Raw genomic sequence first — 13,507 nt, 5'->3', positions numbered from 1 at the left:
GTTTTGCACCTTTAGCAGCACTGACCTGTCCATGCCAACTCAAAGTAAGTCCCATTGAGTCCCAGTGGGGCCCAGTCGTAGGCAGAAGAGGGCACTCAGGCTCTAGTCTTAAAGATGAAAATACTAACCATATTTACTTGGGAATGTCCCCACTGAACTCAGTGAGTTTTGACATTCGTAAGAATCAGGCTGTATGCATCCTTACTTGAGAGTGAGCACGCCCCATCAGATTCAATAGGACTTACTTTGGAGTAAGCATGCATAGGCTTGGACTACAAATAAATTAACGCCGCAGTCAATCTGTTCATTTCCTCAGGTAATGACACCATTCCATGAAAGCTTACACCCAAAATAGCGTTCCTACTGTTCCCAGCATGCCCCCTGCCAGTTGGGACATGCTGAGAGTTGTAGTCTCCCTGGTCTAAACTTGAATGCAGTTGAGGGTTTAGCGGGGAGTTTAGCATCCGGATACTAAAACTAGTATCAAAGGACGATTATTGGAATGGACTGATTGCTTCCGAATGGCCACAGGAACGCATACAAATTCCTTCTGTGGACGTCTTGGAAATGAATGGGACGAGTTAACGTGTCCGTAGGTTATCGAGCAGAGCAGCCGGGCAGAGGCAGATTCTAGTACTGTCGGGTGAAAGCTGAAAATAACATTATTGTACAGTAACATAGCATCACCCTCCAAACGGCTCAGTTATTATACAATCACTTAATGGAACCTTAGTTGTCCGGATACTGCGCAGACCGGAAGACTAAAGCGGAGGCGCTCCTAACTGCGCAGGCGTCTGCCTGTCCTGGCGCTGACGAGCGGCGGAGGCTTGTAGGGGAGAGGCGTAAGCATGGCGGCCTTCTCGGGTACGTGGCTCCTTCGGGGAGGTTGGAGGAGAGCGAGGCTCTCTGTGGTTATGACGAGACACGAATTAGACAGAATGGGAGAAAAAAGCGGAATGGGGGGTTGTAAGGATTGGGCTGGCATGAGGCTGGTGGGAGCGCCCTTGGCCTGCAAGAGGGTTCGCATCAGGGCTGCACCTGACCAAAGGTTTGGAATCGGTTTGGGGATAAATAACCTCAGCCCAAGCTCTCGTAGGTAGCCGGGAAGAGTTTAGGAGGAGGCTGTTAGAAGTAGAGCCAGTTCCCTCGCAAAGATACAGAATTTCACCGATAGGCATTCATCAGGCAAAGTCACAGTACTGTCTGTGTTTAGATAGAAAAAAGCCCTGCAGCCTCAGCATTCCCTAGCCAGCATGGGTTGCTGGGGCACCCAGGGAGTCGTCGGATCCCCTCCCACAATTTAAAACATCGGAAGTCTCATATGCAGATTCAATTTAGCATGAATTTCACCAGTTACAGTGGGGCTGACTTCTGAGTCTCTATGTCTAGGATTTTGCAGCAAATACGAATTCATGTTGCCACTACATGTGACATTTTGAAATATCGAAAGAAGTGTAAAATAGTTTAAGATGCATTTTTGAAAGAATCTATTGTAGGAAAACTGTCATTTTATTTTGCTTTCACACTATCACACTGGAACCAATAGAACCTTTCAAATGCCCCATATTAATTGATAAAAACTGTAGTTGATGATCATTTAAGCCTAACTGCCCTAAGAAGACTGTACCTGGGCACGTATAGAATGCTTTTTCTTTGTCAGTGTTGTTCAGAATGATGATGAAGAGCAAAAGGTAGGCAAATGCACATAATCAATCTGGCTAATTTTCCACTGTGATTACAGCCTGTGATTAAATTGATGGGAGCTTTACAGTCTTTTAAAGCTTGAGACAGGGGTGTAATTTTTCTTCTATAAAGGTATCAGAATGCCATTCTAGGTAACCTAAAGAAAAGAGACCCTTGCAACTTGCAGCATTCCCCAGCCACCCTTTCTTAGGATTGAACTTTTAGTCTTTCAGCTTCCTTGTGAATTTGAATAGCCTACCAGAATTGCTTCCCCAAGAATTGAGAAGAGACTTAACCCATGTAAGAGATCAATGTTCCTGATCAGTCTAACTGCAGATAAAGGGATGGAAATACAGTCTGTTTTGAATGTATTGGCATCTCCTTGAACAATTAAATTTGCCATTTTGGAGTGTTACTGTACCTATCTTGTTCTTGGATAGTAAGGTAACAACAGTGGTCAGGAACTTAAATTGATAAATCAACTCTGTTTTTCCTGTAGGAGAACCATCTTGCCTTAGTTAAATCAAAGTTGGATTTCTGCCTTTGTAAAGTGTTTGGATCCTTCATTTGTTATAAAATGTTACAACTAGGATTTTGATTAGGGGCAGCTTTTCAAGTATTGTGAGATTTATATCATACTTTAAAGGTTCCAAATAATTTCCAATACTTTTTTAAAACCCTAAATGGGTTGGAACCAGCATAATCATAGGACTATCTCTTGCTGCACAGTTCTGAACATTTTCATTGCCTCTGCAAATCTGCATGGACTATGCACAGACAGGAATTCTTCCACATGAGCTGTTGGCCTTAAAAAGGACAAAGACATTTGTGCAGTTTTTCTTCCCTTTCATAATATGTTCTCTTGTATGGAAAAATACTGAGTTTGATTTAATAGATCTGACTAACATATCTGTTTGCTCACAGAAATGGGTGTTATGCCAGAGATAGCTCAAGCTGTAGAGGAGATGGACTGGCTGTAAGTATGATTAATTTAATCCATCCTATTCTAGATATCAGTAGAAGTGATACTGCCATGCTTATGTGGTAAACATCCGAAGTGCAATAGTCAGACCCAAATTTCATTAAATGAATCTGCTCTTAGCTTCATAAACAGAATTCTTGTATTACAGCACTGTCCAGTTCAGGACATGTCTACGGACAAAGTTTTTTTTTCTCAAAAATCTTATTTTTCTGTTACAAGCAACCTGAAAAAGTTCATTTTACAGATACTGCATTTTTAGGTGCTTACAGGGCTTACTATTTTTCTTGCAGTCTTCCCACGGATATCCAAGCAGAGTCCATTCCATTGATTTTAGGAGGTGGTGATGTACTTATGGTATGTATTGCTACTGTCTAGTCTATAGAATAGTATGTTCTCTGGTATTCTGAACTGTGCAGAACAATTAGAAGCATACTAACTCAGAAAGAGTTATCGCTCTGTTCAATAGACTTATTCCTTAGTAAGTACTCTTAGAGTTGCTGCTTTCAATATTGTACTTGGATTTTTAGGCCTATACACAGGTAGTATGCTATGTGGGTATTAGGTAGTATGCTATGCATATAATCCTATGACACTGCATAGGATTATACTGTTGGTAAACAACTCTGCAGTTACCATCTATCTTGTATCAGACACTGTGCTAGCTTTACTACAAACTTTATCTTGTGTCACTGTTAGTGAATGGTTACCACACTGTGGAAATGATGTTTAGAAATGTATTTGAAAAACCACTGCAAGCCAAATTAGTTAAAAAAAACCTTTTAGGGCTTGAACTGGAGATCTTGTATATCCAAGCTGTTGGACAAAAAATGAATAAGATAAAATCTTCTTTGAAAGAACTATTCTCACATCCTTTATGTATGTGACAAATTAGATACATTTAAGCAGTAAAATGCATAAACTATTACAACTTTCTAAACTATACAGTTAAAATGTAGTATATTGTCAACCTGAATATTGTCTTTTGCAAACTATGATGGAACAAGAAGTTTATTTACATCTAATGTGTCAGTGTTCTACTGTGGCTTTAAACTTTTGTACTGGTATTTTAATAACAATGAAGGATTAACAACCTTTCATATTAAATCTTATTTCTACACAGGCTGCAGAAACTGGGAGTGGAAAAACTGGTGTAAGTGAAATTCCCATTGTTGTATGTAAAATAATTTTCAAATTTACATTTAGATTGTGAACATTTTTTAAAGCAGTATGTCACAAGAGGCATCTTGGAGTTTAAGGTGATTTGGTCTGCATAAATCTTTTCCCCTTTCTTGTGAGGAGAGAGAGGGTACTGCCACAGTTTGTCTGAGGACAGTGGTGTTTTGCTGCTCCCTTCCCCTGCCTCCAGAATACTCCCATGTGCTGTGCCAAAGATGGGAGTCCATCTTCCAGTCCCACCAGCAATGAAAGAACATGCCAGCTGCAGGGACCATGGCCATGGCCCTCCAAGGTCAGAGTGCCAGAAGGCATTAGGGTTGGGGTGCCAAGCTATCCTGTGACAGTGCCAAGAGACGTAGGATTGCACCTTGAGTTAGCACACATGGAAGCTGCGGATTTAATGTACCAACAATGGTGCATTTGTCTTATTACAATCCATTGTAACTCAAGTCTAGAAGACCATAATAGGTTCAAGCATTTAACTTAAATAGACAACTTTATATTTCAGGCTTTCAGCATCCCAGTTATTCAGATTGTTTATGAAACTCTGAAGGACCAGCAGGAAGGCAAAAAGGGGAAAACTACTATAAAAACTGGTGGGGGAGGTAAGTCTTTTTCTTTAGGTATGCTGAGGTATGCATTGTATTGGTTTTTGGAATCTAATGTAAATTAAAGAATCCAAACAGTTTTTACACAAGCTGGTAGTTGGCACATTTAGTTAACATTCCCTGTTCATCATCTGTGAATACTTGCCATGTAAATGTTAATTATGCATATTTCATATAGCTATATTAAGCATATTTAAATGTAATGTATAGAGTGGGCGTAGATGAGCATTCCAGATACTTTGGGCTGCAATTCCAGTAGGTCTCAAGGAATGGCAAGGGATTATGGACTAATGGAATTATCAGTATTCTAGTCTGAATCATTGTTTTCTAGGTTTCCTGTCCCTGAAGAAATACAACTTTGTATCCTATGCAATAATTTTAACCCCACTTATGAAGACATTTACAATGTACTGGAATTCAGTATGATTACAACTGAACAAACAGCTTATGCACATGTATATGTGGAACTCTGTGAAAATATCCTCAGGATTTAAAAGTGATTTGGCTTTATTTTTCAACTAACAGAAATGTGAAATTCGCTTGCTTTGTGGTAAGGTAGTACAGGTTATTTTTTTTCCTTCCCCAACAGTGCTCAACAAATGGCAAATGAATCCATATGATAGAGGATCTGCATTTGGTAAGTTTTCTGTTTCCCTCTTCTAGTGAGTATGCAGTTAATTGGTACTTATCGACTTGAAAATCAGACCTACACATTGGTAGATTCACCATTAATATTTCATTTTTGGGGTCTGGATAGGATATCAAGTTATCCTATGTATGTTATGCTGAGACTAGTATAGGGAGGATAACAGCCACACAAATCTATTGTGATACATCATTAATGTTTAAACAAATGTCTGTAGTTTCATTATATTTGCTTAAGGATGAGTGTGCACAACTATTCTTGGATAACTTGCTATCCAGCACAAATAGTAAGCAATAGACCTTTTTATTCAACCATCATTTTAATAATTAAGACTTTTTAGATGTTTTTAACATTTCCACAGTCACATTCTTTATTCTTTATTCTCTCTCTCTCTCCATTAGTTATGAAAGTAGTTATGTTGGTTTATTATTTATTGTTTTAATTATTCTATCATTGTATTTTATATGCTATTTAATCTCTGTAAGCTGTCCTGAGCTGCTCAGTGGAAAGGATGGGATATAAATGTTTGAATGAATGAATGAAAGAATGAATGTTGCAAAAATGATTATGATTGATCTTGAAAGTGTTAAGCTTGCTCTTTTTTATTTTTATTTTTATTTTTATTTTTATTTTTATTTTTTTTTTAATTTTTAATTTTTTTTTTGTTCAGCTATCGGGTCTGATGGTCTGTGCTGCCAAAGCAGAGAGATAAAGGAATGGCATGGATGCAGATCAACTAAAGGCGTGACTAAAGGTATCAGAAGCAGTGATTATGCATAAAGCTAGCCAGAGATTTGAAATGGGAATGATCCAGATAAACATGTATCTTTTTTTGGTCTTTGGGATAAAGAATTTTTTGCTTATATGTATTAAGATGTTAAAGTTAAAACAGTTTATTTTCCTTACTATCATCATATATTTAAACTGGAATCTTAAATGTTCTAGGAAAATATTATTATGAAGTGTCATGTCGTGACCAAGGGTTATGCAGAGTTGGATGGTCCTCAATGCAAGCTTCGTTAGATTTAGGTAAGTATTAACTTAAAGAACTGATCTGAAGACTGCATGACCCATTAGCAATTAGTGGTAGCTTATGCTCATTAAAGGCACATTATTTTCTGGTGCATTGAAACTACTACTGTGCTAGAACATTGGAGTTCTCTGTTCAAGTTTGTAATATAATCAGGCAGGGGAAAATAAGGTTCCAAATAAAATGTACAGTCCTGTTTCTTCAATAAAAAGCTTTAAATGATCAGTGCCAAATTATCAGTGACTGTAATTAGTGCTGCACCATATTTTCACATTCAGATAATTAGAAAGCAAAGAATATGCTTTCAAGAGATGTGAAAACGCCTTACATTAAAGATCTTCCACTCCTTTCAATTATGGTTATTTTGCTGCCATTCTCAGTGTTTCTTTGAGTAATAATCCCAACATATTTTAGTTCAGCAGTAAATGTGTTGGCATCATAGCAACGTATGATCTGTTCACATTAACTACCTGTTGTAAATGAGGGTAAGCAAAACTTACGTGTTGTCTTTACTCTGAAATGAGTGGGTTTTCTCACCAGCATTGCATGGCAACACTTAATTCAGCTCTACTTTTTCTGGCTAGTTGTGTTAGAATGTGGTTGTGCATCCCTATTTGCACTCTTCTGTAGCCAATAAACCACACATGACTAGATTGGGCAAGAGACGATAGGCCAGACTTCTCAAACATGGTGCTCTTTGGTTGTATTTGGCTTCCATCAGCCTTAGCCAACATGGCCATTGGCCAAGAATTCCAGGGAATCATAGTCCAAATATCTAGATGATGGTTGGGGAAGTCTTCTATGGGTCACCAGGAATGTGTGGCTTCTCTTCCTTCTGCTGTCCATCTGCGCATGAGCATCCACCCATGTGAATAGGTACAAAGCATCCCTGGAAAAAGGGTGCCCTTTGTGGAGAGACAAAAGGAAGCACAGAAAGCACCCATGTTTCCTCTCATTACTAATCAGCAGTGCACAGAAAAAAGCCCCATGCTGCTCTTGACTTAGATTTATGGAATGGGAATGTTGAGAGCTAGTAGTATGGCAATCCAAAAAAGTGCATGCTTTCATACAATATAACAGAACTTCATTGTGCTATAAAACATCCTAATCCCAAAAAGCATATTCTGGAGCATATTGTGCATTGTTAGAGATTAGCACCATAGGTTCTTTTCACACTCTCATTCTATTCATGGTGGGAATTGGGACCCAGCAGAGGTTTCTCATGGGAAGAGAGGAAGCAGCAGGTTTTGTTGATTACTTCTTCCCCACACAGCTCCAGCAGCACCTCTCCTAGTGTTCCAAATCCTGTTACCCAGTCCCTTGAAGCAGCCCTTCAGGGTGCACATGGGGTTGCAAAGCGAATGAGGAACCAACAGAAATTGTCAGCTCTTCAGTTTACGCTCATGTAAAGCACAAGTCTGGATTAAGCCCAGTGTACTTTGTGAAAAACAGTTTTGTTCTAATATTTTTTTATTTGTTTGTTAGGCACAGACAAATTTGGCTTTGGCTATGGGGGAACAGGAAAGAAATCTCATAACAAACAGTTTGATAGTTATGGAGAGGTATGTTTTGTTCCCTTGTAACAAAGAACAGAATTATTTATTGAATATTAATCACAGCATGTAACAACAACTATTATTAAATGTTGTAATGAATCAACATGAAGTTCAATGATTCATGATTCAGTTATAGCAATATCTGAGGTTTGCTTAGATTAACATTAGTATTTAGTCAGCTTTTGGATTTAGACTCACTTTTGTTAACCTACAGTCTTGTGGTTGGCCAAGGAAAAAGCTTTCCAATGGTGTTGCTTGTTTATTTATTTATTCATTCAACTTATTCCTAATCGTCAAATACATGACTGGTATGCAAGATTCATTTTGAAAAGTAAACATGCCACAATATAGTGCAATGAGAAAATATGACTATAAAAAAGCATAAAAATGACAGAACAGTACCGGTGCACATACCCTGTTGAGTTCTTTATATGCATCTTCTGCCACATGCAGGATACATTTCTGGCATACCAGTACAAGCATTTGTTTGGGAGCATTTCTAAAACAAAACCCTGAGCATGAGTATTTTCCTTACCATTGTTGAAAAACATGGCAGTTAGCAGCAGCAAGCCAATAGCCATGACTACTGCCAAGATAGTCATGTGCATAAATTGTTTCCACTAAAATCCATGTTTTCTTAGCCATCTTATCTAAAAATCTTCAGAAGTTGCGTTTCATATTTGAAAAGTTCATACTGATTTTCATTGGACATGGAGGGGTTCCATTATGAAAAATTAAAGACTACTTCATATTTATTGAAGGATTTATATTTTAGCTATTATATTTAATAATAATAATAAAAAGAAAAATTAAAAACCCAAAACCAATTTTTGATATTTATTATTTGTATTTAGTTGAGTTTTAAATTTAGCATTTATAAACTAAGCCTTGGATCCTGGGAAGTGCAGGCTGAAGGTGGTTCATGGAAAGTAGGTTATCTACCCTGACCTCCATCCTGAATCACTTCACCCAAGCCTCTCCTGAGGACCAAGGACACTCCTGCATGTGTTGGGCTGTGACACTATGGGGGAGAAAAGAGCAAATCACCAAAATTGAAATCTGAATTCCCTTTCTTCTCCCCATGTCATTGCCCACCCCATTTAGAAGGATCTTCCAGTGTCAGACAGCCAAAAGGCTACCCTCTGCTAAGTCTTTTATTTGGAGTTCTGAAGATTCTAACGTAATAGACCACTGTGAAGATGGTGCCCATACAGTTGCTGCTTTTTTATATTCATGCAGATTATTGCATTCAAAGAAGATTACATTTGTTTTTCTGGTGGCTTTTTGTAGGAATTCACTATGCATGACACGATTGGATGCTATGTAGATCTTGATAAAGGGCAGATTGCATTTTCTAAAAATGGTAAGTAGTCTAGCCTGCTCTTTATTTCCAGTAAGTATTTAAACTCATAATTGAGATAAATCTTTCAACATACTGCCTGTTTTTCAGGAAAGGACCTTGGACTGGCATTTGAGATCCCACCACACCTAAAAAACCAAGCACTCTTTGCAGCTTGTGTTCTAAAGGTAACCTTTGACTTTACCAAATGGACTTGAGACATCGTTATTTGTTTTTTGTCACTAGGCCAAGAGCTTTTTATTCAAACAATATTTTAATAATGTTTATTATTTATAGGTTTTAATTGTGCAGCCAGTGTGTTTCCGGGTTTTAATTGTAATTGTTATTTGTTTTGTATTTATTTCTGTTAGCCGTCCCGAGGCTATATAGCAAGGAGACGGCATATAAAAACTTTAAATAATTAAATAAATAAATATACTAAGCAGCCAAAAATACATTATTTTACTCCTGTCTTTACAACTTCCAGGTCTCATATTCTTTCCTGAAGCTGGCTTGTACATACTTAGTTTCATAACAATGATGTCTAGCAAAAGGTCCTCTATCCTCTTCATATCTATCTATTTCTCCCTCCTTTTCCAGCAACTCCACTCTTCCTTTTACTCAGCTTTCTGGGTTTTTCCCAATCTATCACCATTCCATGGCTACTGATTTTTCATTGAGTTATTTTTTAGCAGGGAAGGGGCTTTAGCTTTTCTGCTAAACTTTTCTTGTCATTTGCTGATGAGTTAGCAGAAATTTTTAGCCACATCTGTGTATTTATTTATTTTATTAAAACCTTTATCCACATTAGCCAAATGGTTCTCTGAAAGGATTATAGTAAAAGATAAAAAGAACTTAACATAATAAAAAACACAACATACATACATATATATAAAAATAGTATGGGTCAGAACACACCAGCCAATTAAAAACGGATGCATTAATAGGTCAATCAACAATCCACAGTGATCTAACAACAGTTTAGATAAAATACAGTATAAAGTAATTTGTAAACAGTTAAAATACTGGGAAAATAAAGTCTTAGTCTGGTGCCAAAAGGCATAAAGAGTTGGCATCAGGTGAACCTCTCTGGAGATCTGATTCCACAGTCAAGGCATCACGACTGAGAAGGGCCTTCCCCTAGTGCAAGTACAGTTCCTAAACTCAGTTTAGAAAACGGCCTCAGGCACAGTCCACTGGTATTTGCAATGAAATTGATTTATTTCCTTTAAACAGTGGACGCTTGTGACACAAGGCAAGTTACTTTGAAACTGCCAATAAGGTAATTGTAGTGGTCTTTTGGACCCTGAAGCTTGTGAAATGGCAGTGTGCTGAAAAAAGTAGTCTAGGATTTGACATTCCATTTGCGAAGTCCATTTCTATTTCAAAATACAGTGGTACCTTGGCTCGCGAACTTAATCAGTTCCAGGACTCTGGTTGTGACCCAAATTGGTCATGAACCAAGTTAAATTTCCCCATAAGGTTCAATGTAAATAAGGTTAATCCATCCTGTAACTATTTTTTTTAATCAGAAAAATGTGAAGCAAAGTGACAACAACAAAGATCGCGGCCATCTTGCCCCTCCCCACCCTGAGCATGAGTGCAGCGATCTCTCCGCCCCCCACCCAGCATGACCGTGATCGCGACTGCGATAGCACCCGTCATCCCTGCACGTGCTGGTCATCCCAGCGTGCTAGAGGGGAGAGACGGGCGCGAACACGGGCGTGCTGCGGGAGGGAGAGATGGGCGTGAACGCGGGCACATTCGGTGGGGGGGAGACAAGAACAATCATGCAGTGGGGGGGTAGATGGCCGAGATCACGGTTGCACTGGTGCAGGAAAGACAGGTGCAATCACGGGCGCGCTCGTGCAGGAAAGATGGGCATGATCTCGGCCATCTTCCCCCCACCCCCAGACGATCGCGGCCAACTCTCCACTTGCGGATGTGGGGAGATGACCGCGATCGCGGTCACCACTCAATGCGGAGTTTGTGACCTGAGTCAAAAAATTTATGAAATTTTTGTTTGCGATCCGATTTGGTCGTGAACTGAGGCTTTTGTGAGCCGAGGTACCACTGTAAAAATATACTTACTGATGCAATAAAATCACATGACTTGTCTTGAATAGACCCCACACTTCATTAATCGCTATTGGGTCTCATTACAGGTATGTGAAAGTTGCCACAAGAAGTAAACCAAACAGTAAGCCAGAGGCTAATGAATTTGGATGGCTGTTACTACTTGCTTTGAAAAACAAAATAAGGGAGATGTTTTAGCAGATTCCTGACTCAGGAAATATTGCATGTGTTCTTCTATAAAAATCCAGTTGATATAATCCTATTCAAGTTGTTCTGGTATATATTCTTTTAGAATGCTGAATTGAAATTCAACTTTGGTGAAGAAGACTTTAAGTTTCCACCCAAAGATGGCTACATTGCTCTTGATAAGGCTCCTGAGAGTAACTCTGTGAAATCCCAGCATACAGGTGCGTTTCAGACATGGTTATGTTAAAATAGCAAAAAAGGCTATATTAAAAGTTTAAATTCCATTTATTCAGTAGGACTGGTACTAAGTCTGGATCTAACTGATCTCAAAAATAGCATAAGCATTATTTCCAGTTGTCAACTCAAAGGAACTCTTCAATGTTCTCGTTTTAGGAACTGCACAAGTAGCACAAACAAAACAACTGCCAAATGCTCCCAAAGCCTTGATTGTGGAACCATCCAGAGAACTAGCGGAGCAAACTCTGAACAATGTGAAACAATTCAAAAAATACGTTGATAATCCTAAGTTAAGGTACAACAAAAATGCGTGTATTGAATTGGAGGGTGGGCCTCATAGATTTCATTAAGAACCCCAAGAATTGAGCACTGCATTCCATAAAAATTAATACTACTTTTAGATCTAATTCACACATCACATTAAGTCAGATGGGTTGTTATCATGAGTGGCTGCATGGTGGTTTAATGTGATGTCTAAACCCAGTGTAGTTTTTCCATAATAGATTGTTTTTCATTAAAAAAGCTATCCTGAGAACCCATGGTTTGTGGTAGGATGGTTTAGGATGGCTTATTTTCAGGATTGCTTACTGTGACATTAAACCCAGCAAAGTCACTTTAAAATGCTTCAGTTAAAACAGTGAGAGAGCCACCTTTCAAGAATGGCAAAATATATTGTTGGTAATTCTTTATGATCTTGGCATCTATATCTCTTCTCTGTTACATATTGAAATGACAGTAATCAATTTGCACCTTCACTTTGTTACCTCCTTAAGTAGCAACACCTTTTTTTTATCCTTCAGAAATATTTGCACAGATTAATGTTGTTTTTTTCATCTTTGGGAAGTTTTGCACAAATCTGCTAAAGTGCAGTCACTGTTCCACTTTAGTGCAGTAGTTACTACACTTTAGTAGAATTGTTATCTCATTAACAGTTAAATAAACTAAGATAAATTAATGTAAATCTCCCTGGAAGTTTGCATAGATCTTCCTCAAAATTAAATAAACTACAGCAAAAACCCTTATTAAGCATACATATATTAATTAGGGGAGTAGACTCCTGAGGCTGTGCTCTAGGATACATTACAAGAGCAGGAAGGAAGACTCGGGGAAATGGTGGTTGGGTTCAGACAACATGACAAACCGTGGTGGTTTTTTACCATTCTGTTGTGTTGTTCCTATCCTGTTGTGCTCTAGGTCATAGGTTGGCTCTATGCTTCCTCTGTACCCCCAGGGCTTACTGTATTGTCTGAACCGAGGTCCATGATCCATGGCCATGCCACTCTTCCCAGAGGACTCTGTGGTAGTTGCAGCTGCAGGAGCTTCTTCAGCCACCTTTCCTCTAGTGTGGACTGATGAGAAAGAGGCAGGAGACTGAGGCAGGAAACAGTGCACCTTAGGATTGAATTTCAGGTGTGGTGACTGATGTAGCATGCCAGCAGTGGGAGGACTGGGCAAGGAAGATGGAAACCACGATAAAGTAGAAACCTTTGATCAGCGTTCAGGTAGATTGTAGTAAAAAACCATGAACTGTGGTATCCATGCAGTGTTGTCTGTTGTGTTCTGGGAACACAGCGAGTACCTGATTATCTCTCAGGAATTACATGGGTTAGCAAGTAAACAACAATCCACTATAGCTTAATATCAGGGTGGCTTATTGTGATGTGCAAAACAGCCCTCGCTCTACTGAAACTTCCTCCGAGGTGGCGCCCTCTAGGTGTTTTGGACTTTAACTTCCATGAGGCTCAGTCCACATGAAGTTATAAGACATCTGGAGGGCAAGATGATTGCACAATATAAAACTTAATCTGATGTTATGCTTCCTTTAGGGAACTCTTAATTATTGGTGGTGTTGCTGCAAGAGAGCAACTGTCAGTATTGGAGCAAGGGGTAAGTCTGAATTATCACTAAGGTATTTTTCTTTTATGTACACTTCAAATCTTGTATATCCTACCTTTTTGTTGCATATATGTAAATGGCAGCTTTACAAT

General features: G+C 38.7%; 1 protein-coding gene across 2 annotated transcripts in view; it reads left to right on the top strand.

Annotated features, from left to right (window-relative positions):
• The window catches only part of DDX1 (DEAD-box helicase 1), a 29,526-nt gene that overhangs the window by 929 nt on the left and 15,090 nt on the right, over positions 1 to 13,507 (top strand). Inside the window, exons 1-14 of one of the 2 annotated variants that reach the window (XM_044417879.1) lie at positions 783 to 864; positions 2,608 to 2,659; positions 2,956 to 3,019; positions 3,786 to 3,815; positions 4,350 to 4,446; positions 5,039 to 5,086; positions 5,766 to 5,849; positions 6,041 to 6,124; positions 7,611 to 7,687; positions 8,972 to 9,044; positions 9,132 to 9,208; positions 11,389 to 11,503; positions 11,676 to 11,814; positions 13,346 to 13,406. In XM_044417879.1, coding sequence (XP_044273814.1) covers positions 849 to 864; positions 2,608 to 2,659; positions 2,956 to 3,019; positions 3,786 to 3,815; positions 4,350 to 4,446; positions 5,039 to 5,086; positions 5,766 to 5,849; positions 6,041 to 6,124; positions 7,611 to 7,687; positions 8,972 to 9,044; positions 9,132 to 9,208; positions 11,389 to 11,503; positions 11,676 to 11,814; positions 13,346 to 13,406 — 1,017 coding nt within the window. In that variant the 5' untranslated portion in view covers positions 783 to 848. Of the gene's footprint in view, positions 1 to 782; positions 865 to 2,607; positions 2,660 to 2,955; positions 3,020 to 3,785; positions 3,816 to 4,349; positions 4,447 to 5,038; positions 5,087 to 5,765; positions 5,850 to 6,040; positions 6,125 to 7,610; positions 7,688 to 8,971; positions 9,045 to 9,131; positions 9,209 to 11,388; positions 11,504 to 11,675; positions 11,815 to 13,345; positions 13,407 to 13,507 lie in introns of those variants that run through there. The other variant, XM_044417890.1, reaches the window with a different exon arrangement.

Source organism: Varanus komodoensis, unplaced genomic scaffold, assembly GCF_004798865.1.
Source record: "Varanus komodoensis strain SLA01 unplaced genomic scaffold, ASM479886v1 scaffold10, whole genome shotgun sequence".
Taxonomy (NCBI): domain Eukaryota; kingdom Metazoa; phylum Chordata; class Lepidosauria; order Squamata; family Varanidae; genus Varanus; species Varanus komodoensis.
Note: the sequence above shows the minus strand (reverse complement) of the source record. Positions and strands in the feature narration are given on the sequence as shown.